General features: G+C 44.3%; 2 protein-coding genes and 1 pseudogene across 8 annotated transcripts in view; all 3 read right to left on the bottom strand.

Annotated features, from left to right (window-relative positions):
• Positions 1 to 3906, bottom strand: part of LOC311108993 (ankyrin repeat domain-containing protein 33B-like) — a gene marked incomplete at its 5' end in the record, with an annotated part of 8282 nt that extends 4376 nt beyond the window's left edge. Inside the window, one exon of the mRNA XM_084151776.1 lies at positions 3481 to 3906. Within this exon, the coding sequence (XP_084007902.1) occupies positions 3481 to 3906 (426 nt within the window). The remainder of the gene's footprint in view (positions 1 to 3480) is intronic.
• Positions 3907 to 14305: 10399 nt separating this feature from the next.
• On the bottom strand, positions 14306 to 15725 carry LOC311108994 (ropporin-1-like protein; annotated as a pseudogene). Its single transcript, XR_014615904.1, has 5 exons — positions 15643 to 15725; positions 15216 to 15470; positions 15041 to 15141; positions 14726 to 14870; positions 14306 to 14591 (listed from the first exon to the last, which is right to left on the bottom strand). The product of XR_014615904.1 is annotated as a ropporin-1-like protein (transcript).
• A 239-nt stretch (positions 15726 to 15964) lies between these two features.
• Positions 15965 to 27440, bottom strand: LOC311108992 (nucleoporin p58/p45-like). 6 transcript variants are annotated; one of them, XM_084151770.1, is made up of 14 exons: positions 27026 to 27440; positions 26427 to 26584; positions 26227 to 26259; positions 25765 to 26031; positions 25452 to 25493; positions 25205 to 25364; positions 23619 to 23684; positions 23315 to 23489; positions 23119 to 23198; positions 21648 to 21766; positions 21463 to 21545; positions 21146 to 21347; positions 17142 to 17240; positions 15965 to 16934 (listed from the first exon to the last, which is right to left on the bottom strand). In XM_084151770.1, exons 1-14 carry the CDS (start codon positions 27103 to 27105, stop codon positions 16765 to 16767), a joined length of 1734 nt encoding a protein of 577 aa, XP_084007896.1. In that variant the 5' UTR covers positions 27106 to 27440; the 3' UTR covers positions 15965 to 16764. The 6 variants fall into 6 exon arrangements, with proteins under 6 accessions (XP_084007896.1, XP_084007899.1, XP_084007898.1 ...); XM_084151773.1 differs by lacking the exon at positions 17142 to 17240; XM_084151772.1 differs by lacking the exon at positions 25452 to 25493.

Here is a 27440-nt window from a genome sequence, read left to right as displayed (position 1 = left end):
AGGTGAGACTTAACCAACAGAAGGAGAGAGGAACTGCTGGTGCTGACACACAAACACGCATGCACGACACTACTCTGTCAAGAAACATCCACAGGTCACCGAGAGAGCGCTGTGTTTGTGTTGAAGATATGTTCAACATTTAACAATTTCTAAAAATAAATAAACCTCATGAAAGAAAACGTGTTATGTTGACTGTAAATAAACAGCATTGTCCCATTGTCCCTCCAGTCAATGTGTAGGCTGAACATCCTCTCTAGAGTCAGAGGTTATTTCTGTCATCAGGGTTGTGTCCAGTCCAGAGGATGACCTTTAACCCCCTAGACAGGATGTTGACTATGTCTGTGTACTGTTACTGTATGGTACCATATTACTATACCATGTGTAGCCTGTTTATTGTTCTTTGCCTTTAGCTGGCCATATCCCATTGTTTAATTTAACAACTTCTAAACTATAGCAATCGCAAACAGAATTATATGTGTGTAACTCATTCCTTTAATATTTCAACAAGTTGAAAACTTTTTTGGGGTGTATATTAGAGCCAGATGTAGTTGAGAGTCTCACTCTGGCCTCGGTGACACCAGAGGACATTAGATAGGATGTGCGTCACCCCGAGAGACACAAACCCAAAACAGAGCTTTGTTGACAGTTTGACAGAGAGCTAAGGTTGTCATTCCTGATCCAACAGGTAATTTCACAGATGAAAACATTGTCCCTTGTTTCTATGGCTAAGCAAACTGAAAACACATCTCAAACCCTAACCTCTAATTCCTCTTTTGCCCCGTACACACTCGAACTGTACAACTGATGTACAACGCATTTGGCACAACCATTGTGATACAACAGAGAGTTTCTATGCACATAAATAATAATACAAGCGTTGTGCAGACACCGCACAATAGTTGTGTAAAAATATTTGTGCATACATTCTCTCCATTATATCACAAAAACATAAGTTGCATCACAACCATTTTACAACATGAGTTTGACAGAAACAGGAAGCCTAGTATGTGTGTTTTACAGAACACGAGGCAGGGGACAGGACTATGTCCCAGTGTAATGAACAGCAGGCAGGAGACAGGACTGTGTCCCAGTGTAATGAACAGCAGGCAGGAGACAGGACCGTGTCCCAGTGTAATGAACAGCAGGCAGGAGACAGGACCGTGTCCCAGTGTAATGAACAGCAGGCAGGAGACAGGACTGTGTCCCAGTGTAATGAACAGCAGGCAGGAGACAGGACCGTGTCCCAGTGTAATGAACAGCAGGCAGGAGACAGGACCGTGTCCCAGTGTAATGAACAGCAGGCAGGCGACAGGACTGTGTCCCAGTGTAATGAACAGCAGGCAGGAGACAGGACTGTGTCCCAGTGTAATGAACAGCAGGCAGGAGACAGGACCGTGTCCCAGTGTAATGAACAGCAGGCAGGAGACAGGACTGTGTCCCAGTGTAATGAACAGCAGGCAGGAGACAGGACTGTGTCCCAGTGTAATGAACAGCAGGCAGGCGACAGGACTGTGTCCCAGTGTAATGAACAGCAGGCAGGAGACAGGACCGTGTCCCAGTGTAATGAACAGCAGGCAGGAGACAGGACCGTGCCCCAGAGTACTGAGTTGTATTATACACTCTTAAAACGAAGGACTCTCTTCCTCCCTCCATCTCCCTCTCTTCTCTCTCTCTCTCCCCCAACTGAGGATATCCACACACACGCCTCTCCTCCCATACGCCCATCATTCTCATAAGAATTCCTCGACATGCAGCGTTGATGAGGAATGCAGGCTCAAAGCCACCAACACACACTGGGAGTGTTGATGAGGAATGCTGCAGCATGGGGGCAGATGAGCAGCAGTCACAGGGCCACGCAGTGAGGGACATCCTGTCGGCATCATGCCATTCCAATTCTGATGATGTAGTTTCCGCTCTTCCTCCCTCAGGCCCTGTGACCTAATCATTGATTACACACAGAGAGAGGACTGCATGAACACTTCACTGTACAATCTGATAAAGGCCCGATCCTGAGCACTGCCAGAACGAGTGAGTGAGTGTGTGTGCGTATGTATATGCAACTGTTCTTTGCATTGAAAAACAAAACATACAGAGGCACGATGACTCAAAGGTGAGTTGGTCTTTAGTAGCTTTGAGATTACTAATGTTACTGTCCCCACTACAGCAACAACAAATAATTAAATACATGTAATTTTATCCTTAATTTAAATACTGTAGAATTCCATTCATTCCTATGGAGGACTGCTCCTACTGGGGAGTGCCAATATGGATGAACGGTGGCTTCAAAGCCTCTCAATGGCCATTACATAGCATCAGCAATCCAGGGTTTATTTATATCATTGATTCACAGCCACACCCAAATGACAGCATTTATGAACTGCTTAGTATGCCAGCTGCCTCTTTGCATTGTCAAATCAAACATACATTATTACTATGATATTTATAAAGCAGTTACTGACTTGTAATGCGTCTCTGGACATCCTGTAGGCCTAAATGAGAATCCTCTTCTCATGAGTCTCTGTAAAATACTGTCTTAACAGTATATGCCCTTCAATTGACAGTGGAGAGATTCATATTCGAAAGTCAGTTAGCAAACCTATATTACACCGACTCTCTCACAGGTACCCTAAATCCATCCACAAACAGTAAAACACACACACACACACACACACACTCACAGGGCTGGCTGTTCTGCTGACTGTGAGAGTCAGTGTTTTCCTGTTGCTGTAATTATCACTAGCAGAGCTTCAGGCTCCTCTCGCTAGACCAATAAATCCTGGGCAGACACACACGTGAGAGGAAATGAAACCAATATGGGCGCTATATCAAATACATGTAATAGAACATGGAACTGGGTAATATACAGTATGCCAATGTATTGTTTAAGGCTTTCTATTAAGAGGAAACAAGTGTAATAACAAAACAGAACTCTGCAGTGCTCCAGCACAAGGCACCAAGGAAAACACAGCAGTCTCTCTTCCCTGGTTCTGATTCTACTGTCAAACAAACTACTTTAGCAACTAGGCTCAGCTTGGATATGAAGGATAGGTTTAACTTTGAGATATAATGTTCATGACTCTCAAAGTTTGAATATCTGCTTCAATGGTCAAATTATATGAATAATCTGATTACTGTTGTAGTGGCTGACATGTTCTTAAAACTTATACAAAATGGTATGTTTAACCCCTCACTTGTGACACACTGATATAAGTGTGCGAAATACCTGACAGTTGACCTACTCCAACAGATATACAACAGTTGATCACTTTGGATATGCACTTTGACCATGCGTAATTACGCACAGGTGAGTTCACACCGCACGCACCATTGTGTCCAAGGCAGAGCCAAACTACCTAATTCTTCCTAATCTCCAAACCCACGACAGGAAGCGAAGCCACTGGATTGAAATGCATTAGAACAGAACACTTTCCGAGAAAAATATTTGACACTGAACATATGGGCACATTTAACCCGACTTACCCTGTTGTTTTTATCCGTCTCCCTCACCTCCTCCTCCCTCACACCTTGTCGGATCATGATCCGGACTATCGTGGCGTTGTTGGTACAGCACGCCTGGAAGAACGTCAGCGGCTCGGGACTCTGCGGAGAGGGGGTCCGCTCGATGTCCGCGAACACATCGTCCGGTGGGTAGAACGAGTCGTCCGAGGCGATACTTTTAGTGTCCGGTAATAACGAGAAATCGTCGTATTCCTCGTAGTCATCATCCCCCTCTGACTCACAGGACCCGAGGTATGAGTCATCGTCTGATAAGGACAGCGATTCCTTGGTTATGGTCGGATGGACCTGGGCGATGCCGCTGGCGCCTTTGGGGTTCTGCTGCTGCTGTTTGACTCGGGCCGTAGTAGAGGAGCCACCCCCGTCTCTCTCATCCGTGATCAGCACCATCTAACCCCCTAGGTGGCTGTCCTCCTCTGAGGGGAAGAACAGGTAGATGTGGGACGAAGAGCACTTGGACGTTTTTTCCAACATCAACACGGAGTATGAGTTGAACTTTGCAAAGAGCCTGGAAATGGAATGACAGTGAAGGTTTGGCAACTCGTTTTGATGTTAAGGAATATTCCCCAGATAATAGTTAAACTCCAGCATCCCACGTTCCGTGAGAAATTAACATCAAATCATATCGCTGCGCTGTCCTTGGAATACCAACCTAGGCTACACCGGGTTGTAGCTTACTTCCGAAGTCAGAAGTTGATTGTTTTTGTTCATTTTATAAAACGCAGAAAAATTTTCCATCACGTCCGGAGCAGTGAGAACATGAAATGCATGTGATTCAAAGTGAAATTCAACAGTCAAAATCCCCCCTTGCCGACGCGAAGTAAACCGAGAGTCCCGCCAACTCTTGTTAGGTCATCATTCGTACGAAAATTGCGTTCCTCATCAGGACAGAAAACAGTAGACACACACTCACCCAGCTAACGCGTAGAGAAACAGGCGCTCGATAAACTGTAGTCTCATAATCCGATTAGTTTCGTAGCCGACTGCCCCCTCCTCTCCATCGCTCTCTCTCTCCCTCCTTCTCATTTTGTTTGAGCAGATTAATTCCGCTCTGTCTGAAATGTTGACATCAGGAATACTTTGAGATTATGATTTTAGCTAAATGGGGCAAACCCATTGCGACCATTTCCTAACGGCAAACATCCTTTTCACACTCGATTGTTTCGTGCAGTATTGGCATGTCATTTTTAGAATGATTCATACTGCAAAAGAAAAGGGAAAACTTCTGAGCAGTCATTCTGCTGTTTAAAATGTAGAGAAAACATACACTTTCTGTTTCTTGGATGATGTGAAATCTGGCAGGGAATCCCCCTAATTTACCTTTCTCAGTTCTCACTGTGTTGCTGAATGACTCAGCCGTTCAGTAACAGTTACAACAGTTCAACCAATATCCTTCCTTGATATACAGCCACTTTTCAAATTTGTACACTTGCAGAACAAGCCAAGTTAAAGTAGGCTTAAAGGTACTATTGATTCACTGACCTATCAATGTTTAATATGGTCCCACCTCTCATGATGCCAGTCCCAGACAGTGGTATTGTGCTTGTTAAATGGCCTTTGGATCTGTGCATCTGCTAGCTGGAGGGACTCTTTCCTCTCTCTGTGTATCTGACCCCAATCTGTTCCTGGCCCCGGTCCCAGCTGTCCTAGCCGCCCGAGCGCTATGCAGCCTCTCAGTCGGTCTGCAGTGTATCAGCACATAGCTAATCAGATCCAACAGGAGTGAATGGCAAGGCTGTTTAGTGTTCAACAGGCCTGTTTTCTCATGGTCCTCCTGATGTAGTCAAAGGCCTGATGCAGACACACATCCAATGCTCTTTAGCCATGGCCCTGGCTGCAGTTTAGGTGTGTGTGTGTGTGTGTGTGTGTGTGTGTGTGTGAGCGAGACAATGAAGAAGAATCTGCCTGGTTCCTGCCATGTAACTTCATATGTAAAGCCCTTAAAGATCTATCCCTCCATGTCCTCTGTGATTTTGACCCACCTGATCTCATCTGGACTTGTGAGCCGCACCTGGAATCCCCAGACAGCCAATCAGAGTTCATCCCCTGGGGGGGTAAATGACAGGTAAACGTCGGGACCCACAGCCTATGTTCTGAGGGTGACAGGTGTGTGACAGAGAAAGGGGTGTCACTCCAAAGATCAGCACCCAAAACTTTGCTGCTAACCATTTTCTGTGGGCCTGTGTCAATGCTCTATAAATGATAATCATCCATTGAAGAAAATGTGTTTTCCATGAAGATCGTGCCTTTAAATGTAGATAAAGTGGTTCTCTGTAGCTCAACTGGTAGAGCACGGCGCTTGTAACGCCAGGGTAGTGGGTTCGATCCCCGGGACCACCCATACACAAAAAATTTATGCACGCATGACTGTAAGTCGCTTTGGATAAAAGTGTCTGCTAAATGCCATATTATTATTATAAACTGACTGACAACTACTATGTCATACAGCCTACATTCTTCATCTATGTCAGTATTCCTCAACACAACAACAACATCTTACCTGGGATTTAAACATGTCTATACATGCTCTCTCTCCCTACAGACCTCTCAATTAATTTCCTTAACCACAGAGCCTACAAAACACCTTAAAGGCATAGATCCGCCCAAAGTTCTGATGTTTTCAGACCTCAAAAGTGGTCCTACTTTGGAGGTCGGAAAATGTCTGTAAATTTTTTATATATATATATATATATATATATATATATATATATATATATATATATACATACATACACACACACACACACACACACACACACACAGTGGGGAAAAAAAGTATTTAGTCAGCCACCAATTGTGCAAGTTCTCCCACTTAAAAAGATGAGAGAGGCCTGTAATTTTCATCATAGGTACACGTCAACTATGACAGACAAAATGAGATTTTTTTTCTCCAGAAAATCATATTGTAGGATTTTCAATGAATTTATTTGCAAATTATGGTGGAAAATAAGTATTTGGTCAATAACAAAAGTTTCTCAATACTTTGTTATATACCCTTTGTTGGCAATGACACAGGTCAAACGTTTTCTGTAAGTCTTCACAAGGTTTTCACACATTGTTGCTGGTATTTTGGCCCATTCCTCCATGCAGATCTCCTCTAGAGCATTGATGTTTTGGGGCTGTCGCTGGGCAACACAGACTTTCAACTCCCTCCAAAGATTTTCTATGGGGTTGAGATCTGGAGACTGGCTAGGCCACTCCAGGACCTTGAAATGCTTTTTACGAAGCCACTCCTTCGTTGCCCGGGCGGTGTGTTTGGGATCATTGTCATGCTGAAAGACCCAGCCACGTTTCATCTTCAATGCCCTTGCTGATGGAAGGAGGTTTTCACTCAAAATCTCACGATACATGGCCCCATTCATTCTTTCCTTTACACGGATCAGTCGTCCTGGTCCCTTTGCAGAAAAACAGCCCCAAAGCATGATGTTTCCACCCCCATGCTTCACAGTAGGTATGGTGTTCTTAGGATGCAACTCAGCATTCTTTGTCCTCCAAACATGACGAGTTGAGTTTTTACCAAAAAGTTATATTTTGATTTCATCTGACCATATGACATTCTCCCAATCCTCTTCTGGATCATCCAAATGCACTCTAGCAAACTTCAGACGGGCCTGGACATGTACTGGCTTAAGCAACGGGGACACATCTGGCACTGCAGGATTTGAGTCCCTGGCGGCATAGTGTGTTACTGATGGTAGGCTTTGTTACTTTGGTCCCAGCTCTCTGCAGGTCATTCACTAGGTCCCCCCCGTGTGGTTCTGGGATTTTTGCTCACCGTTCTTGTGATCATTTTGACCCCACGGGGTGAGATCTTGCGTGGAGCCCCAGATCAAGGGAGATTATCAGTGGTCTTGTATGTCTTCCATTTCCTATTCCTATTGCAGATTCAGTCTTCCCAGCCTGGTGCAGGTCTACAATTTTGTTTCTGGTGTCCTTTGACAGCTCTTTGGTCTTGGCCATAGTGGAGTTTGGAGTGTGACTGTTTGAGGTTGTGGACAGGTGTCTTTTATACTGATAACAAGTTCAAACAGGTGCCATTAATACAGGTAATGAGTGGAGGACAGAGGAGCCTCTTAAAGAAGAAGTTACAGGTCTGTGAGAGCCAGAAATCTTGCTTATTTGTAGGTGACCAAATACTTATTTTCCACCATAATTTGCAAATAAATTCATTAAAAATCCTACAATGTGATTTTCTGGATTTTTTTTCTCTCAATTTGTCTGTCATAGTTGACATGTACCTATGATGAAAATTACAGGCCTCTCTCATCTTTTTAAGTGGGAGAACTTGCACAATTGGTGGCTGACTAAATACTTTTTTCCCCCACTGTATATACACACACTACTGGTCAAAAGTTTTAACACACCTACTCATTCAAGGGTTTTTCTTTATTTTTACTATTTTCTACATTGTAGAAAAATAGTGAAGACATCAAACTATGAAATAACACATATGGAATCATGTAGTAACCAAAAAAGTGTTAAACAAATAAAAATATATTTTACATTTCAGATTCTTCAAATAGCCACCCTTTGCCTTGATGACAGCTTTGCACACTCTTGGCATTCTCTCAACCAGCTTCATGAGGTAGTCACCTGGAATGAATTTCAATTAACAGTTGTGCCTTCTTAAAAGTTAATTTGTGGAATTTCTTTCCTTCTTCATTTGTTTGAGCAATCAGTTGTGTTGTGACAAGGTAGGGTTGGTATACAGAAGATAGCCCTATTTGGTAAAAGACCAAGTCCATATTATGGCAAGAACAGCTCAAATAAGCAAAGAGAAACGACAGTCCATCATTACTTTAAGACATGAAGGTCAGTCAATACGGAACATTTCAAGAACTTTGAACGTTTCTTCAAGTGCAGTCGCAAAAACCATCAAGCGCTATGATGAAACTGGCTCTCATGAGGACCGCCACAGGAATGGAAGACCCAGAGTTACCTCTGCTGCAGAGGATAAGTTCATTAGAGTTACCAGCCTCAGAAATTGCAGCCCAAATAAATGCCTCACAGAGTTCAAGTAACAGACACATTTCAACATCAACTGTTCAGAGGAGACTGTGTGAATCAGACCTTCATGGTCGATTTGCTGCAAAGAAACCACTACTATTTTTTATTTATTTATTTTTAAAGTCATTTAGCAGACGCTCTTATCCAGAGCGACTTACAGTTAGTGCATACATCACTTAATTTTTTTTATTTATAAAAAAAATAAATAATAATCATACCCCTGTGGGAATCGAACCCACAACCCTGGCATTGCAAACGCCATGCTCTACAAACTGAGCTACATGCCCTGCCGGCCATTCCCTCCCCTACCCTAGACGACGCTGGGCCAATTGTGCGCCTCCCCATGGGTCTCCCAGTCGCGGCCGGCTACGACAGAGCCTGGATTCGAACCAGGATCTCTAGTGGCACAGCTAGCACTGCGATGCAGTGCCTTAGACCACTGCGCCACTCGGGAGGTCAACAATAATAAGAAGAGACTTGCTTGGGCCAAGAAACACTAGCAATGGACATTAGACCAGTGGAAATTTGTCCTTTGGTCTGGAGTCCAAATTTGATATTTTTGATTCCAACCGCTATGTCTTTGTGAGACGCGGTGTGGGTGAACAGATGATCTCCACATGTGTATTTCCGACCATAAAGCATGGAGGAGGTGTTATGGTATGGGGGTGCTTTGCTGGTGACACTGTCTGTGATTTATTTAGAATTTAACCAGCATGGCTATCACAGCATTCTGCAGCGATACGCCATCCCATCTGGTTTGGGCTTAGTGGGACTATCATTTATTCTTCAATAGGACGATGACCCAACACACCTTCAGGCTGTGTAAGGGCTATTTTACCAAGAAGGAGAGTGATGAAGTGCTGCATCAGATGACCTGGCCTCCACAACCCCCCAAACTCAACCAAATTGAGATGGTTTGGGATGAGTCGGAGCACAGAGTGAAGGAAAAGCAGCCAACAAGTGCTCAGCCTTCAAGACTGTTGGAAAAGCATTCCAGGTGAAGCTGGTTGAGAGAATGCAAAGAGTGTGCAAAGCTGTCATCAAGGCAAAGGGTGGCTATTTGAAGAAACTGAAATATAAAATATATTTTGATTTGTTTAACACTTTTTTGGTTACTACATTTAACGAGCCATCCCCTCGCCTGGAATACCCTGTGCTGTAGTGTACAAAAGCCCTCTAATGACTCTACTCAGACACACTCTGGCCTCTGTGTAGGTTTATACAGGTCTCTGAGTTGTTTCCCCTTTTCCCGTAAAGCACCAATCTGCTGAGTATTAATAGGTTGATTAGTAGCTCTTTGACCAACAGGTATAAGTTAATTGGCCAGAGCAGAGGACACCGGGTAGACACTAAAGGAGGGAGGGAAAGAGAAAGAGGTGGAACTCTCCTCACTGAGGTCTTTGAGTTCTCTCTGGCACTGGCCACTCGTTCTCTCTCTTTCTCTCCCTCCCGCCCGCCCTCCCTCCTTCCTTCACACTATTCTGTGATAGCGTCACCTCCCTCGAAATGTTATTTCCCAGAGCCAGGCTGCAGTAAAGTAGAGGCTGCTGTTGTGCAACAAATTCTTCTCCAGGACCACAGCCCACTAACTCTACACAGCTACACACAGACTGTAACTGAGGTCTATGGTGTCTTGTGCACAAGCTTCAGTCGTAAGCTACCTAAGGAGCAATAAAGAGACCAGGGCCCGAATCCACACAGCATCTAAGAGTAGGAGTGCTGATCCAGGATCAGTGTTGCCTTTTAGATCATAATGCATAAGATTATATGGACAGATCCTAGATCAGGACTTCTACACTGAGATGCTTTGTGGATACGGGCCCTGCACAGCATAAAAGGGAAAAGTGGGTTACCAGTCCAATAAAATAAAATAAAATAAAAAAACCTGGTCACAAGAAAACGTGTACAACTTTCTGTGGCCCCCAGTCCTGGCCTGGACCCCAGACTAGAGGGGGGTAGTTCGAAGAGGAGGGGTGCTGATGTGTCCTCTTCCGGCCCCCTCTAGCCTGCTGCTAAACACTCCAGGAAACAAAATCCCCCTGATCTTATTTCCTGACCTGGCTTGTAACTTGGCTGGATCGCTCCACACTCACAGCATGGCAACCTCATGTTTTATAACTGTATCTAGCCAGGGTTACACACTACTGCTGATTAGGACCTACAGTGGCAATAACAAGTATGTGAACCCTTTGGAATTACCTGGATTTCTGCATAAATTGGTCATAAAATTTGATCTGATCTTCATCCAAGTCACAACAATAGACAAAAAGTCTGCTTAAACTAACAACACACAAATTATTGTATTTTTCTTGTCTATATTGAATACATCATTTAAACATTCACAGTGTAGGTTGGAAAAGTATGTGAACCCCTAGTATGTGAACCCCTAGGCTGGATTCAGCTAACCTGGAATCCAATCAATGAGACGAGATTGGATATGTTGGTTAGAGCTGCCCTGCCCTATAAAAAAACTCACAAAATTTGAGTTTGCTATTCACAAGAAGCATTGCCTGATATGAACCATGCCTAGTACAAAAGAGTTCTCAGAAGACCTAAGATTAAGAATTGTTGACTTGCATAAAGCTGGATAGGGTTACAAAAGTATCTCTAAAAGCCTTGATGTTCATCAGTCCATGGTAAGACAAATTGTCTATAAATGGAGAAAGTTCAGCACTGTTGCTACTCTCCCTAGGAGTGGCCATCCTGCAAAGATGACTGCAAGAGCACAGCGCAGAATGCAAAATGAGGTTAAGAAGAATCCTAGAGTGTCAGCTAAAGACTTACAGAAATCTCTGGAACATCTCTGTTGACGAGTCTACGATACGTAAAATACTAAACAAGAATGGTGTGCATGGGAGAACACCACGGAAGAAGCCACTGCTGTCCAAAAAAAACATTGCTGCACGTCTGAAGTTCGCAAAAGAGCACCTGGATGTTCCACAGCGCTACTGGCAAAAATATTCTGTGGACAGATAAAACTAACGTTGAGTTGTTTGGAAGGAACACACAACACTATGTGTGAAGAAAAAAAGGCATAGCACACCAACATCAAAACCTCATCCCAACTGTAAAGTATGGTGGAGGGAGCATCATGGTTTGCGGCTGCCTCAGGGCCTGGACAGCTTGCTATCATCAACGGAAAAATGAATTCCCAAGTTTATCAAGACATTTTGCAGGAGAATGTAAGGCTATCTGTCTGCCAATTGAAGCTCAACAGAAGTTGGGTGATGCAACAGGACAACGACCCAAAACACAGAAATAAATCAACAACAGAATGGCTTCAACAGAAGAAAATACGCCTTCTGGAGTGGCCCAGTCAGAGTCCTGACTTCAACCCGATTCAGATGCTATGGCATGACCTCAAGAGAGCGGTTCACACCAGACATCCCAAGAATATTGCTGAACTGAAACAGTTTTGTAAAGAGGAATGGTCCAAAATTCCTCCTGACCGTTGTGCAGGTCTGATCTGCAACTACAGAAAATGTTTGGTTCAGTTTATTGCTGCCAAAGGAGGGCCAACCGGTTAATAAATCCAAGGGTTCACATACTTTTTCCACCCTGCACTGTGAATGTTTACACGGTGTGTTCAATAAAGCCATGAAAACGTATCATTGTGTGTGTGTTATTAGTTTAAGCAGACTGTGTTTGCCTATTGTTGTGACTTATCCAGGTAATTCCAAAGGGTTCACATACTTTTTCTTGCCACTGTATACTATTGTGTAATATGGTTACATCTCTTCATTTGGGAAGATAATGAGGAAAATTCTACTCTGCTAAACTTTGTCCTACCTGTGCTAGTGTGTGTGTGTGTGTGTTTGTGTAATTGTTCCCTGTCAGAGGTTTGTGTGTGCGTGTGTGTACTCAGAGTTGCAGTGCATGTGTTAGGGATTAAGAGATTCCCTCTCAGTGAGTTGTCTGCTCTTCAGGTTTGGCATCATGCTGCAGTCTGTCTCACAGCACCCAGCCAGCCAGCCCTCACTTCACCAGCCTCAAGGTGTGTGTGTGTTCCCCATGAGATTTGCAGTGTGTGTGACTTTGGCATCATGATGTGGTGTTTATAAACAGCACGCTTACCCAAACCTCTCCATAAACCAGCATCTGGAGGTCAGAACCACAGATGTAGAACCAGATTACCCTATCCCCAAATCCTAACCAATAGGGGTAATCTTTACCAATACCCTTTTCTTCTCCCTCACTCCATCACTGCCAAGCGCCAATTCAATCAAAGGACTCCTTTACCTAAAACAGCCAGCAGCCAATTAAATCACAGGATTGCCTAACCAATCTCTGCAAGGAGCCAATCAGATTACAGAGCTCATCAAGCGCTGCCAGGAGCAATTCAGATCACAGGGCTTATTAAGCAGCGCTGCCAACAGCCAATGGGATGACAGGGTGTTGTGAGGTAAAGGAGTTTATTGCACATTCCCATCAGTGACAGGCTAGCCAGTGAACTAGATTAATCCAATGAAACCCTGGCACAGATTCAAGAAACCCCCACTGTAATACCTACCTAGGCTGCTTCATGCTAGAGAGATTATTTTACTATGCTGCAAGCAGGCAAAGTCAATCGGTATATGTGTAATGACAGAGTTCGATACACTGTCAAACTGAGAGATGTAAATTCATAGTAATATTTCCTTATCATACATGATGACTGTATGAGAAAGAGACAGAGAGATTAGTCTGTTTTGTTTCCTGTGTTCCACCACTGCAGTGATGTGTTCTCTGGCTTTCACTATCAGACAGGCAATCCACTGTGTAATACAGCATGTGTTACTGTGTACTAGTGTGTGTGTGTGTGTGTGTATATGCTAGCACCCAGAGCATCTGTTCGGAGCTCTCACTCACTAGCCTTATCAGTGTCTGTTGTACTGATGAGAGGACCACTGATACAAACACTTTATCTCCATTTCACAAGAGCTGACAATCTCTCTCTCAGACTAAACCCTCTCACAGGCTAAATGAATATGCCAAGTGGAAAGAGAATGCAACAGGTACTTGACTGATAAGCCATGAGCATGACAAATTAACTATCGACTAACCTGTCAGGACAGGAGTGGGTGTTATTGGAACCAGTGATACTAACTTACATACAGTAGCCTTCCATTTAATGTCACACCAACTCTCAATAAGATATGGACCAAACTCAATTGCCTTGAGAGCATTCTATTTGGGATATAATTCAAGCACTGGCTGTTATTATTGTCCAAATCTGAGCATTAATAGAGAACAAAATCACTGATCCTGATTTCATCTTGATTTAGAGAATGTATTTGTAGAGTAAGTAGTAAACCCTTGTTTCCTCCTACGCTCAGTTTCTTCTTTCTCCTCTTCCCTGTCATATCTCTCCCTCCTATTCTCTCACTTTTTACTGCTGTAGAAGTTAGCCACCCGAATCATGCCATTCTGTTTGGTGGTGTAAAGCACGAGAAACTTTAATGCATCGTTTTAGAACCATTTCATTCCGCTTACTATCACATCTATGATTATAACAACTACAGTATCTCTATCATCTGAGGGTGTATTCCCAATCGCCTTAAGCAGTGTTTGATAACGTAATCAACGCAATGATAGCCAATAGAATAAGGGTTAGGACATTTGAGAGGGTATTGACCGCCTTTGTAATGTAATGTCCCATCCACAGTACAGGTATACTGTGAATACTACAGGTATTTTCTCTCCCTGTAAGCCAATGAGATTACTGTACTATGCCTATATGGCTCTGAGAGAGAGAGAGAGAGAGAGAGAGAGAGAGAGAGAGAGAGAGAGAGAGAGAGAGAGAGAGAGAGAGAGAGAGAGAGAGAGAGAGAGAGAGAGAGAGAGAGAGAGAGAGAGAGAGAGAGAGAGAGAGAGAGAGAGAGAGTGTGTGTGTGTGTAGGGTAGTGTACTCAGACAAGCTCCTGCAGTCTGGTTAGGAATTGGTCTATCTGGTCCTGGGGGATCACTCCGTCCAGGTGGGCCAGGTAGGTGTACAGCCCTGCGAACGTATCAAAGGGGATCGTCGCCGCTCCACCCTTCTCACTTTTCGTCAGGATTTCACACGCATACCTCAGGGCACTGATGATGGTCTGAACACACACAGAAAAGTCAGCAAAGCCCTGGCCATCAAGACAGTGCAATACTGCTTTCATGTGGTACTTTTAAGAACTACACCACAGTTTCTCTCTGGAGACTGACTGACATTTGGGAGCCAGTCACTCACCCCTCACAGAGCGAAGAACTGCATCCAGTAGATGTTGGCGCTGAAGTTCCCCAGGGCCAGCAGTGTCCAGCTGCTCTGAGGGCTGACATAGACCCTTCTACATCTGCTGCAGCTCCTCCATACTGATCGTCTCCTTAGGAATTGCCTAGAAACACACATGGAAAGAGAAGGGCGAACAGGGGTTCAATTAGCTTTGTTCCTCTCAAGGTTTCTAACTAAAATGTAAAATGTACCCTGGACAGTTATAATAGGGGCAAGCTAGAGTACCAAATAGGAGAGAGGAGGCCTGGTGTCATTCTGTGGGTTACTGAGTACCTGTTTGTGTAGGACCTTGAGCAGGCCTGGAGTTAGTCCGGTATCGGTCTTCTGTGTGGCGACAGGCCTCTCCAGCCCCTCCTTGGTTGGTAGACGGTCTCCTTTGGACAGGGTAGAGAAGTACCTGATATAACAATAACAGATACACTTTAACAAAACAATAATTTCATCTTACCCTGCTCAGATACTGGGTAGTTACACAGCCATTGTACTACCACCTGTACCATAAAAGCCCGGCTCTCTTGGTTGTATAGTCACATCCAGGGAGGCTGTACTTAACACTGCACTGCAAACCACTGTAGCTAGTACATCCCGAGGTTGGGTTCTGATGGCAGCTTTGGTGAACTGTTTGAGGATGTCTGGTAGTTAGTTCAGTGGGGGATGTTGATTTGCTGGGCACAGTACATAGTAGTATCTGGAGAAGGCATTGCTGGGAAATATAGTGGAAATGTTATTCAAGGTGTGATAATCAATATATTAGCTAGTTTAAATTGTATTAACTATACCCAGAGCACTGTCTTAGCTAGCTACTTTGAGCATACATAAAATATGGCTGACAAAGTCATGTCATCAGTTTAGTTACTAGCTACAAAGATTCTTACCTTAATACTGAATCGAATAACTTGCTCGGTGACAAAAAACTATAGATTAGTTGCTAAATTACATAAAAAGTTGATTTGGTTTAATTTTCATTGCATAGTAACCCTAATTAATGTTTGCCGTCAACGTCACATAGTAAAAGTAAGTGTCGCTGATTGGACTAGAAAGATGACGTGATTTGCTGCAAAATATTTGTTCAACCGCCAGGTGGCATTGTAAACAAAGGCAAACAGCAGAGCATCTTTCCGAACACTTGATACATGGCCTCTGTCTGCTCATATGAGAAACATTTCAACAAAAACAGACATACAAAGGAAAACCATCATCAACATCAGGAATTTTATTATTAAATTGAAAATACAGGTTTACACTTATCAACTCAGATGAATAGAAAAGAGGATGACATCACGATTTAGTAACAGAGAGAATCAGAACAGACAACTGAAAAGCACAGACAGTAATATGCTCATGATCCACCCGCCCTAAAACAAGACCACGGTCTGACACACACACTCCATAAATTCACACTTGACAGGAAATGTACATACGTGTTTGTGTGTGTGCATATTTGGTGTGTTCTGGTACCCGTTCAGGTTCATACTTGTACAGAGGGCTGTGTGGGACATTCAGCACGGCCAAGTTCTGTCCCTTGCATGCATGCACACATCACACACAACAAACACTTACAAAGAGTATTTAAAAAACTCAACAAAAACAAAGCAATCATGATGAAAAGATAATGAGGATGTTTAAAAAGAACGAAACACAGGTTATGAAACTTATCCAAATGTGCTGATCTGTTCCAACAGTTTTTTCTGCTAGTTATCTCTCTCCTCAGTCCATCCACCCTGCTCCTACATCACCCCCCTCCCTCAAACCCTCTGCTCCCTGTCTGATATAAAAATAGAGCTCTGGGACAGACTGTTACACCCCACCTCCCCTGGACAGCTCTAGAAGTCGCCCTTAGGCACAGGTCTAGAATAAACGTACCCTCCCCAAATCCATCTACATGGACTGTGACCCATTAACCCATTATACAACCTTGGACAGTTCTGGAAGTCACAGATCTAGGATCAGCTTACCCTCCCCAAATCCTGACCCATTCCATTTGCCCCGCCGGTGCTCTATCTCTTGCCCCTCTTGTTTCCCACCGGGGGCTTCTTGAGCTGCAGCAGTGGACCTCCCGTGCCGAAGCCTGTTGCGGGAGGGTTGGACACGCCAAACGTCAGGCCTGCAGACGCGTTGAGGCCGGGGTTACTGAAGTTAAACCCTGAACTACTGCTGCTACCAAAACCTGGAGAGAGGAAGATAGGAGGAACAGAAGAAAGAGAACATGAGTTATTAACATAATGTGTCTGCTCACAGGGAGTGTGTGTGAGTCTGCTCACAGGGAGTGTGTGCGAGTCTGCTCACAGGGAGTGTGCGTGTGTCTGATAAAACGCCCTCCAGAGAGCTTGCACAAGGAGGTAAGGTGTGTGTGTGTGTGTGTGTGTGTGTGTACCTGCACTCAGGCTCCCTCCCGAGGGCTTGCTGGCAGAAGAGAAACCAAATGAGGAGCCCCCCGTCGCTACCCCCCCGAAACCTGGACCCCCACCAAACACTGCAGGAGAGAGAGATTGAGGGAGCCAAGCTTTAGTAACACACACACACACACACACACACACACACACACACACACTATGCTGCTACTACGAGAGGGAGAGGAGGGAGCTTAGCTTCATGGACACACACACAGCTACTGCAAGAGTCAGAGAAAGCACAGTAGCTAAGCCTCTGTAATGACTCACTCACAAACATGGTATACTGAAAGTGGACTGTATCCAATGAAGAGAGTAAAGCATAGACACCCACGCCATACCACAGCTACAGGCAGACTGTTTCTGCCCTAGATAGTGAAGAGCTTAACTCACACCACATACATTCCTTACACTGCCCACCAGTCTTCCACACACACAAGGAGGGGGAGAAATGGGAGGTAGAGTGAGATCAACAGAGACAGTGAGAAAGATCCATAGTAGAGATGGATGGGGAAGAGAAAGAGAAGACTAGATGTAAAAAGAGAGAGGTTGTACCTCCGAGGCCTGAGGTGCCCAAGCTAGACCCCACTCCCAAGGCAAAGGGGTTTCCCAAGCCAGACCCCAGGGACGCCTGGCTCCCTGAGACAGAGAGAGCACACAGCTTACTCCTCTGGACTAGGGAGTGTCTGTTTGTGTGTGTTACTGAAGTCAAGTTCCCCCTCTCCTCTGCAACGTTCAGTGGTGATATAGGCTGCGTGTGTGAATAGAGCAACATCTCAGGACCCTGTGGATCAGTGGTTCTATATAACATTCCACCAGACTACACTAGTCTTCTAAGCACAACCTGTCTCACCCCAACACTAACCTTACTGCCACATCGAAGTTGTTCCCCTTGAGATAATCACTACACATTTCCACAAATACATAAGCGACTGTGGATTGATTTTCACAGATAAAATGGTCAAATAAATGTTACTGTGGTAGAAACATGTCTACTAGTTCCTTCACTCAGAACCTCAGTGCACCTGTATCGTTTCTCAAATTGGATTCTAGAGATGCAAACTCAGCTAGGTTTGTAGCTTTATCCAAATTGTAATCGTTAATTCTCTTAAATCCAATTGGGTGTTCCAAAAAAAAAAATCAGTAATTTACCACTCAAAAAGAAACAAACAAAGACAAGGTTGCTCCTTTAAAAACGCATTTATTGTCAATTTAAAGCAATTCCACTTCCATAAAACAGACACAGTTAAAGGACACAACCGATTGTTAATTCCTAGCGGCTATATTGCATTTCACAAGTTTTCCAAAACTATTCAAGATTCCAAGAGTGAAGGAACTAGCATGTGCCAGAAAAAATGCATCGCAAAATTATTACTATTAATATATGTCTAGTTTCAAAGGCACACAATATTATATAGTATCAGATATATGCATAATCGTCAACAACAAGCATTGGTTATATTTAGATTAAACACGCTGTTCTAAACAAAAGCACTCTGAATCAGTGTTCAGGGATGTGACACGTTCTGTACGTTAGAGATAGAAATGTAATGAATAGAGCTGATATGATTCCCTATTCTACATGACAGACAATCACATCTGTTTTACGCAACACATTTCTATCTGAACGTTCTGTAACGTCACACCCTCCTGAACAGGCCACAGAATTGGCATCTGTGTTTGATCCAGTAGGGAAAATACATTTCCCAGCCAATACCAGTGTTCTACATACATCCCAGCACATCGCTGGCTCCATCTAGCTATTCCTCTGAGTCTGAACACTGTCTGAGTGGACGGACAGTCTCTCAGCCAGTCACTCCAACCACAACTAGTCTTCTACTAGCAGTCTTCTGACCTCATAGAACCCCTCTTAAAGCCCCAAGACATTCATCATAGTCCTGTTAGCCAGCCCTGTCACACTAACAGGAGTCTGCTATCTAGAGCAGACCACGAGTTCCAGAACCAATCACAGAGTTCCAGAACTAATCTGTGTTCCAGTTCCACAACTACTTAGCTACTCATTCTAGAACAATCAAAGTTTCAGAGTGGTTCCGGAATGTTAGAGTGAGATGGCGGACAGACGGGTCAGTCCAGAGCAGCAGTTGGTTAATATTGGAGCACAAAATGGCCGACTCGGAATAGAGAAAAATACTGATTTTTGGCACTAATGATCCAACTGGCCTTCCCAAGGCAGTCGATACAAGCAGCAAGTTCACTCCATCTCTCCCCTGCTAAACTAGTGAGTGATGTAACACCGTATCCCTTCTATTAAATAGAATGGATTATGAAACTAAAGAGAACTAGGTTCCGTCTTACAGACAGACTGTTCTGTCTTACATCAGCCCCTCTGGCATCTATATCCTGGAATGAGGTAAACCTGCATGGTAGACCACCCGCCAGTGTTAAGTAGTGTGTCTAGGAAATACTGATAAATCACAATCATTATCTTAGTCAAAAGGTTATTGTAGAATGCATAGTGATGGATTCAAAGTGATATGGACTGTCAAGTAGAAGTGGGTGTCTTGTCTGTGTGTGTTTAGATTACTGTACAATGATCATTACCGGCTGAGGCAGTCAATGTCCTGTCTACAATGCAAATACACAGACAGACACATGCACACCTGGCCACTTCAGCAACCAGAGCCTGCTGTTATTGCTATTACAACTAAAGACGCTGCCGTGGTTACAAAAAGGAATGCATATCTTCAACGATCTTTCACTGAAATTAAAACACAAAACACCCTTTTGATCTATGACCTGCACAGTAAATGACAATATCGTCTTTAAACACTAGGCTATACACTGTCAGATAGTCAACTTTTTAAATGTAATCCTGAAATATAGCTGAAGCATGTCAATCAAAGACAAAATGACAGATGCTGAGAAAAAATACAGATGATGATTCATTACATACAACCTAGTTGGGAATGGAGATCAGGTGGTCTAAGGCTGGTGTGTGCGTGTGAGTGAGTGTGATTTAAGTGCTTATCAAGACTGCTACCACACAGTGAAAGCTACATTACTGCTTTATAAAAACACACAGACACAACTGTGCCCTAATCTAAACCAGTTTGTACAGGAAATTCCTAATTTAAAAAAAGGTTGAGACCCAATTTCCGAACTAAACCGATTTGGACACTTGCGTCCTAATCTCCAGACTAACTACCTAAGATATTTTATTCTCAATAAAATCAAAGCAGTTCAGCTTCACAAAAAAGCACCTTCATTAAATATAGATATTCAAGAACCCATTCAATATAAATTAAGAGACTGAACCCAAAGAGAATGCAGCCTCCTGGCATTCAAATAATTTTAGTCTAGAGTCTGTCTGGGACAGATTTGAGAGCTGTGAATGAATACCCAGAGATACGAGTCCTGCTTTCCAGTTTCATCTCCAGTGATCTGAGCACTCTACACCTTTTCATTAATCTTAGGTCCCATCCATTATTTTTCCCACTAGAGGAAGTGCTTCTCTTATGGCGGGGGAGAGAGAGAGAGAGAGGAGAAGAGAGAGGAGGGGGAAGAGAGGAGGGGAGGGGGAAGAGAGGAGGGGTGGAGAGAGGGAGAGATGAGGAGAAAAGCATAGAGCTGAGTAATGGCCCCTGCTAGGTTCATGAACAGGCATTTCCAACACTGCCTCAGAAAGATTGCTTTGGGTCCAATGCCCGTGAGGAAAGGGTCTTCTCACACGTATCAAGCAGAACCACTGGAGAAAGAAACTGAACACGGTTTGGAACTTACTATGTTGCTTTTACAATCTCCTCTTTCTCCTTCCCTCCATTTCTCTCCCTCTTTCCGGCGAAAGAAAAGACAAACTAAACAAAAAGTTTGTCACTGGCTACATTTTTATTCTGTCCCTCTTTCCTTCTCTCCCCCTACATCTCAGTATCTCTCCTCCCCCCTTCCTCTCTCAGACTGAGGGGTGGTAAGGTGAAAGGTCAAAAGGTGAGGGGGTCAGGGTTCTAGAACTTGAAGGCGGAGGTCAGACCTGGGCCGGGCTGCTGCTGCTGGCTCAGCGTGGCTGCCATGGCGACCGCCGCCGCATTGGGGACGCTGCTGAAGGGGGCGGGGCCGGTGGTGATGCGTGGGGCGCTCTGCCACGTCTTACTGGCCACCCTCTTGGACTCGAAGACGTCCGTGGAGTCCTCCAGGAAGGCCCGGCGGTACCCCAGGTACTGCTGCTTCAGGGTCTACAGATACCCAGAGGAAGAACCTTAATCACTTCATTCAAAACACTCAATCTTTATTTCTTGTAACAAGGTGATTTGTCATAGAACAGTCAACAGTGATGTCTGTAGGAATTACCTTGACGTTCTCGTGTACTGACTGGAGCTGAGCAGCCAGAGCCACAAACGTCTGGTACAACTTCTGCATGGCCAGTGAAAGATCTACACACACAATATCGAGTGAGACACAGAAACACATACATAAAGAGTATGAAGAAAGTCATGAGTCTGTGTGTATGTATGCATGTATTCTATGCATGTTACCCTGTGGTGTGATGTGTGATCCACTGCCCTGTGTAGTGAGGTGATTCTCCAGTTCCTCTATCTGCTGTCTGTACTGCTGCAGCTGGACCTCAAACTGTTCCACTAAACACCGGAAATAACTACACAGACAGAGAGAAAGAGACAGACAGGATTCAACTTATTGCGGGTAAAATGCAGTACAATCTATGTCGTTCCAAAAGCAAAAAGGGGTATGGTAAACTATATATTTACACAAAAGTATGTGTAAAACCCTTCAAATTAGTGGATTCAGCTATTTCAGCCACACCCATTGCTGACAGGTGTATTAACTCGAGCACACAGCCATGCAATCTCCATAGACAAAACATTGGCACTAGAATGGCCTTACTGAAGAGCTCAGTGACTTTCAACGTGACACCGTCATAGGATGCCACCTTTCCAACAAGTCAGTTAGTCAAATTTCTGCCCTGCTAGAGCTGCCCGTCAACTGTAAGTGCTGTTATTGTGAAGTGGAAACGTCAACGGCTCAGCCGCGAAGTGGTAGGCCACAAAAGCTCAGAACGGGACCGCCGACTGCTGAAGCGCGTAAACATTGTCTGTCGTCGGTTGCAACACTCACTACCGAGTTCCAAACTGCCTCTGAAAGCAATGTCAGCACAATAACTGTTCATCGGGAGCTTAATGTAAAGGGTTTCCATGGCCGACCAGCCGCACACAAGCCTAAGATCACCATGCGCAATGCCAAGCGTCGGCTGGAGTGGTGTAAAGCTCGCCGCCATTGGACTCTGGAGCAGTGGAAACGTGTTCTCTGGAGTGATGAATCACGCTTCACTATCTGGCAGTCCAACGGACGAATCTGGGTTTGTCGGAAGCCAGGAGAACGCTACCTGCCCCAATGCCTAGTGCCAACTGTAAAGTTTGGCGGAGGAGGAAAAATGGTTTGGGCTGTTTTTCATGGTTCGGGCTAGGCCCCTTAGTTCCAGTGAAGGGAAATCTTAACGCTACAGCATACAATGACATTATAGACGATTCTATGCTTCCAACTTTGTGGCAAGTTTGGGGAAGGCCCTTTCCTGTTTCAGCATGACAATGCTCCCGTGCACAAAGCGAGGTCCATACAGAAATGGTTTGTCGAGATCGGTGTGGAAGAACTTGTCTGGCCTGCACAGAGCCCTGACCTCAACCCCATCGAACACCTTTGGGATGAATTGGAACGCCGACTGTGAGCCAGGCCTAATCGCCAACATCAGTGCCCGACCTCACTAATGCTCTTGTGGCTGAATGGAAGCAAGTCCCCGCAGCAATGTTCCAACATCTAGTGGAAAGCCTTCCCAGAAGAGTGGAGGCTGATATAGCAGCAAAGGGGGGACCAACTCTATATTAATGCCCATGAATTATGAATGAGATAATCGACGAGCAGGTGTCCACATACTTTTGGTCATGTAGTGTAAGTTCAGGGGGATATAACAATGATGGTGATGGGAGCACTCACTCATAGGGAGCTGTGTTGTCGTGTTGGAGTCCAGGGGGAGTCTTCTGAGTCCGCAGAGCTATGTCTGCATTCTTCAACTCCTAGACGAGGAGGGAAAGAGAGAGAGAGGGACTATGATGTCCAGCAACAGTAAGGGCATGTGTATGTTGAGCCTTAATTCCTCAAAAGACAGTGTGACATCAGTGTGAGTGTGTACCTGTGCGGTCTCCATCTTCAGTTTGTCTATAGCCAGGGCGTTTCTCTGTAGTCCCGAGGCGCTGACAGACAGCAGCTGTTTGAGACTCTTGATGTCATCCTGAACCTTCAGCATGGCTTTAGAAGACATCCTGCTGATCTCCTCGTGAACTTGCTTTTGCTCCTTCACAAACTTCCTACAGGACGGAGAATTCACACATCAACGCAATGCATCTTCATGACCAAAGATGTGCAAACAGTACTGTTATAGCCACACACACACACTAACATGGGGTGTAGTTGAAGAAAAGTACTGCTTTACGTACTGGAAGTTGTCTACATCCTGACAGATGACTGGAGGCAAATGTTCATCTTTCAAAGCTTTACTGTCCCTGAGAGTGAGAGGAAAGAAAAATAAACAGGGACAAGAGTCAGATATACACTACCGGTCAAACGTTTTAGAACACCTACTCATTCAAGGGTTTTTCTTTATTTGTACTATTTTCTACATTGTAGAATAATAGTGAAGACATCAAAACTATGAAATAACACATATGGAATCATGTAGTAACCAAAAAAAGTGTTCAACAAATCAAAATATATTTTATATTCGAGATTCTTCAAATAGCCACCCTTTGCCTTGATGACAGCTTTGCACACTCTTGGCATTCTCTAAACCAGCTTCATGAGGTAGTCACCTGGAATGCATTTCAATTAACAGGTGTGCCTTGTTAAAAGTTAATTTGTGGAATTAATTTCCTTCTTAATTCATTTGAGCCAATCAGTTGTGTTGTGACAAGGTAGGGGGGGTATACAGAAGATAGCCCTATTTGGTAAAAGACCAAGTCCATATAATGGCAAGAACAACTCAAATAAGCAAATTGAAACGACAGTATTATTACTTTAAGACATGCAGGTCAGTCAACATGGACAATTTCAAGAACTTCGAAAGTTTCTTCAAGTGCAGTCGCAAAAATCATCAAGCGCTATGATGAAACTGGCTCTCATGAGGACCGCCACAGGAATGGAAGACCCAGAGTTACCTCTGCTGCAGAGGATAAGTTCATTAGAGTTACCAGCCTCAGTGGAAATTTGTCCGTTGGTCTAGAGTCCAAATTTGAGATGTTTTGTTCCAACTGCTGTGTCTTTGTGAGACGCGGTGTGGGTGAACGGATGATCTCTGCATGAATATTTCCCACCATAAAGCATGGAGGAGGAGGTATTATGGTGTGGGGGTGCTTTGCTGGTGACACTGTCTGTGATTTATTTAGAATTCAAGGCACACTTAACCAGCATGGCTACCACAGCATTCTGCAGCGATACGCCATCCCATCTGGTTTGGGCTTAGTGGGACTATCATTTGTTTTTCAACAGGACAATGACTCAACACACTTCCCGGCGGTGTAAGGGCTATTTTACCAAGAAGCACAGGGATGGAGTGCTGCATCAGATGACCTGGCCTCCACCAAATTGAGATGGTTTGGGATGAGTCGGAACGCAGAGTTAAGGAAAAGCAGCCAACAAGTGCTCAGCATATGTGGGAACTCCTTCAAGACTGTTGGAAAAGCATTCCAGGTGAAGCTGGTTGAGAGAATGCCAAGAGTGTGCAAAGCTGTCATCAAGGCAAAGGGTAGCTATTTGAAGAATCTCAAATATATTTTGATTTGTTTAACACTTTTTTGGTTACTACATGATTCCAAATGTGTTATTTCATAGTTTTGATGTCTTCACTATTATTCTACAATGTACAAAATAGTACAAATAAAGAAAAACCCTTCAATGAGTAGGTGATCTAAAACGTTTGACCGGAAGTGTATGACCTATTATGATGATCATAACAAACAATGGTTGGTCAAGAAATGACACTGTGGACTCTCATTGGTCCAGACGGTTGTCAGTCAGTGGGACTCACTGTGGGCTGGCCCCTGATGATTTGTCGCTTTTCTTCTCTGAGGAGGTGCTGAAGTCGACTCCACCCAGTCCAAGGCTGGGGGCCGCTGAGACCGCCGCGGAGGTAGAGACCAGGGAACCCAACGTCAACCCCCCTGATCCAAGAGTGGTCTGGCCCAAACCTGAAAACATACAAGCATTAACACAAACACACTGACACCCACAAACACACACAACCATGCAAATGTTAGTCTGACACCCATACAAACCTAACGCAAACCCCAGTCCTCCAAGAGTGGACTGGCCCAGACCTAAGATCAACACATAATCAAAAAGATGTTAGTCACTCACACACACACACACACACTCACACACACACACACACTATCCAACAGTGTAAGAAAGAGCAGAGACGGATCATTCACTACCTCCAAATAAGGATTGTAGTGAAAAGACAGAGATAAGAGCTAGAAATGGAAAAAGATAGAGGTATGATGAGAGACCCAGAGAGAGAGATGTGTGTAATTAACTAACCAGTAGGAGCCATGCTAGAGAACAGAGAGAGATATGTAGTTAACTAACCAGTAGTAGCCATGTTAGAGAACATACTGGAACCCAGCGATAGACCTGTGGATGGGGCTGTACTTGCAGCCACACCCCCTAGGTTGAGAGAGAATCCTGAGGCTCCTTGCTGTGGCGCGGTGGAGGTGAGGACGGAGCCTAGTGTCAGTCCTGCCCCTGTGGGGGCTGAGGAGGCTGCAGTGAGGGAGAAGGGTTGGGCTGAGGCAGAGGGTTTATTGAAGGCCATACTGAAGCCCGTGGTGGGGGCTGTAGAGGCTGCTGGGGCACCTGGGAGAGACAGCAGGTAGAGCAGGGTTAAAGCTAGACTCAACCATATGACATCTTCACCCACAGACATTAACAATAAATTAATCTGCCAAGACTGGCACTATTGTATCGTCATGTGAAGGCTCAGATTGGGATGAGCCAATGGTAGCAGTGGAAGTCTTGACTGATGTGTAGCTACATTGATGGAAAGCTCACCTAATGTAAGGCCTTGGGTGGGTGCAACAGCTCCTGTAGCAAAACAAGAACACAACTCCATAACTACAATAATCACCTACACCTAAATCTATGTGGTGTCTGTATATTTATTTGTGCTTCGGGGTAGGAAACAACAAGCATGAGGCAGGTCTGCAGAGGGAGAGAGACCGACAGGCAATGTTGAAAATGTGTGTACCTACCTGAGGCAGGAGTGTTAAAGGAGAACCCCCCAGTAGGTTTCTGTGAGAACAGGGACCCCCCCAGCCCCAGAGAAGAGGTGGTGGTGGTGGTGGCTGGGGCTGTCGTGCCCAGAGCTCCACTCAGAGTAAACCCACCTGTACCTGCTGCAGCTGGGGTACTAGAGAAAGGAGTGAGAGAAAGAGAGGGGGAGATAGAGAAGTACAAAACATTACATGACTTTGCAGTATGCCTCACCATATTTACAGACGTATGCCACTGTCACAATTACAATGTATATCTGTTGAATACGAACAGTAACTAGCTATGACATAGAAATGGTAAGCCCGAAGTCTAAAACCCACATTGATTATAAACAATTACACACTTCTTTCTTTCTCTCCCTGCCTCACACCCACGAGAAACACAACAAGTAGTTGACACACCCATAATATATTAGCAGTTTGACACACTTACACCATAGAGCTGTTTGCATGATTACTTCTACATCGATATTTAGATAGCTAGTTAGTTAGTTGGCTACAATACATCCTGGGTAAACCGCACTGTATCGACATATCCGCGAGATAAAGTTAACGTACGTCAGCCGTACAATTCTTACCTGGCAGCGGCTCCAAACGAAAACCCTCCGCCAGTGTTGGTGGAACCAATAGCCCCGGATCCGAAATTAAAGCCTGACATATTTTAACAGCAACAAACAACCACGTTTCTAGTTAATCAAACGTTATCTAACAGACTGTTCGCTAGCTGTCAGCTAGCTAGCTATCTTTGAAAGATAAGAACGCCCGCGTGGAGGCCAGTGTGACTCTAACACTGTTGCTAAGAAATCATGGTAACGTGAAAGAAAATAAAAACAACATACTACTTATTTAAACTCACACGCTTAGTAACGTATACACCTTTACAGAGATCTGAAACGTAAGTAATCCGTTATGCATATAGTTAAACAGCACTAAAATGTTAACTTCCTTCTCAAAACTGTTTTTCTGAATCCGCGCTTTACCCCCAATGTATGT

The sequence above is a fragment of the Coregonus lavaretus genome, assembly GCF_964263955.1.
Source record: "Coregonus lavaretus genome assembly, chromosome: 34".
Lineage (NCBI taxonomy): Eukaryota > Metazoa > Chordata > Actinopteri > Salmoniformes > Salmonidae > Coregonus > Coregonus lavaretus.
The sequence above is the reverse complement of the archived record's forward strand: the minus strand, read 5'-3'. Positions and strand labels throughout refer to the sequence as shown.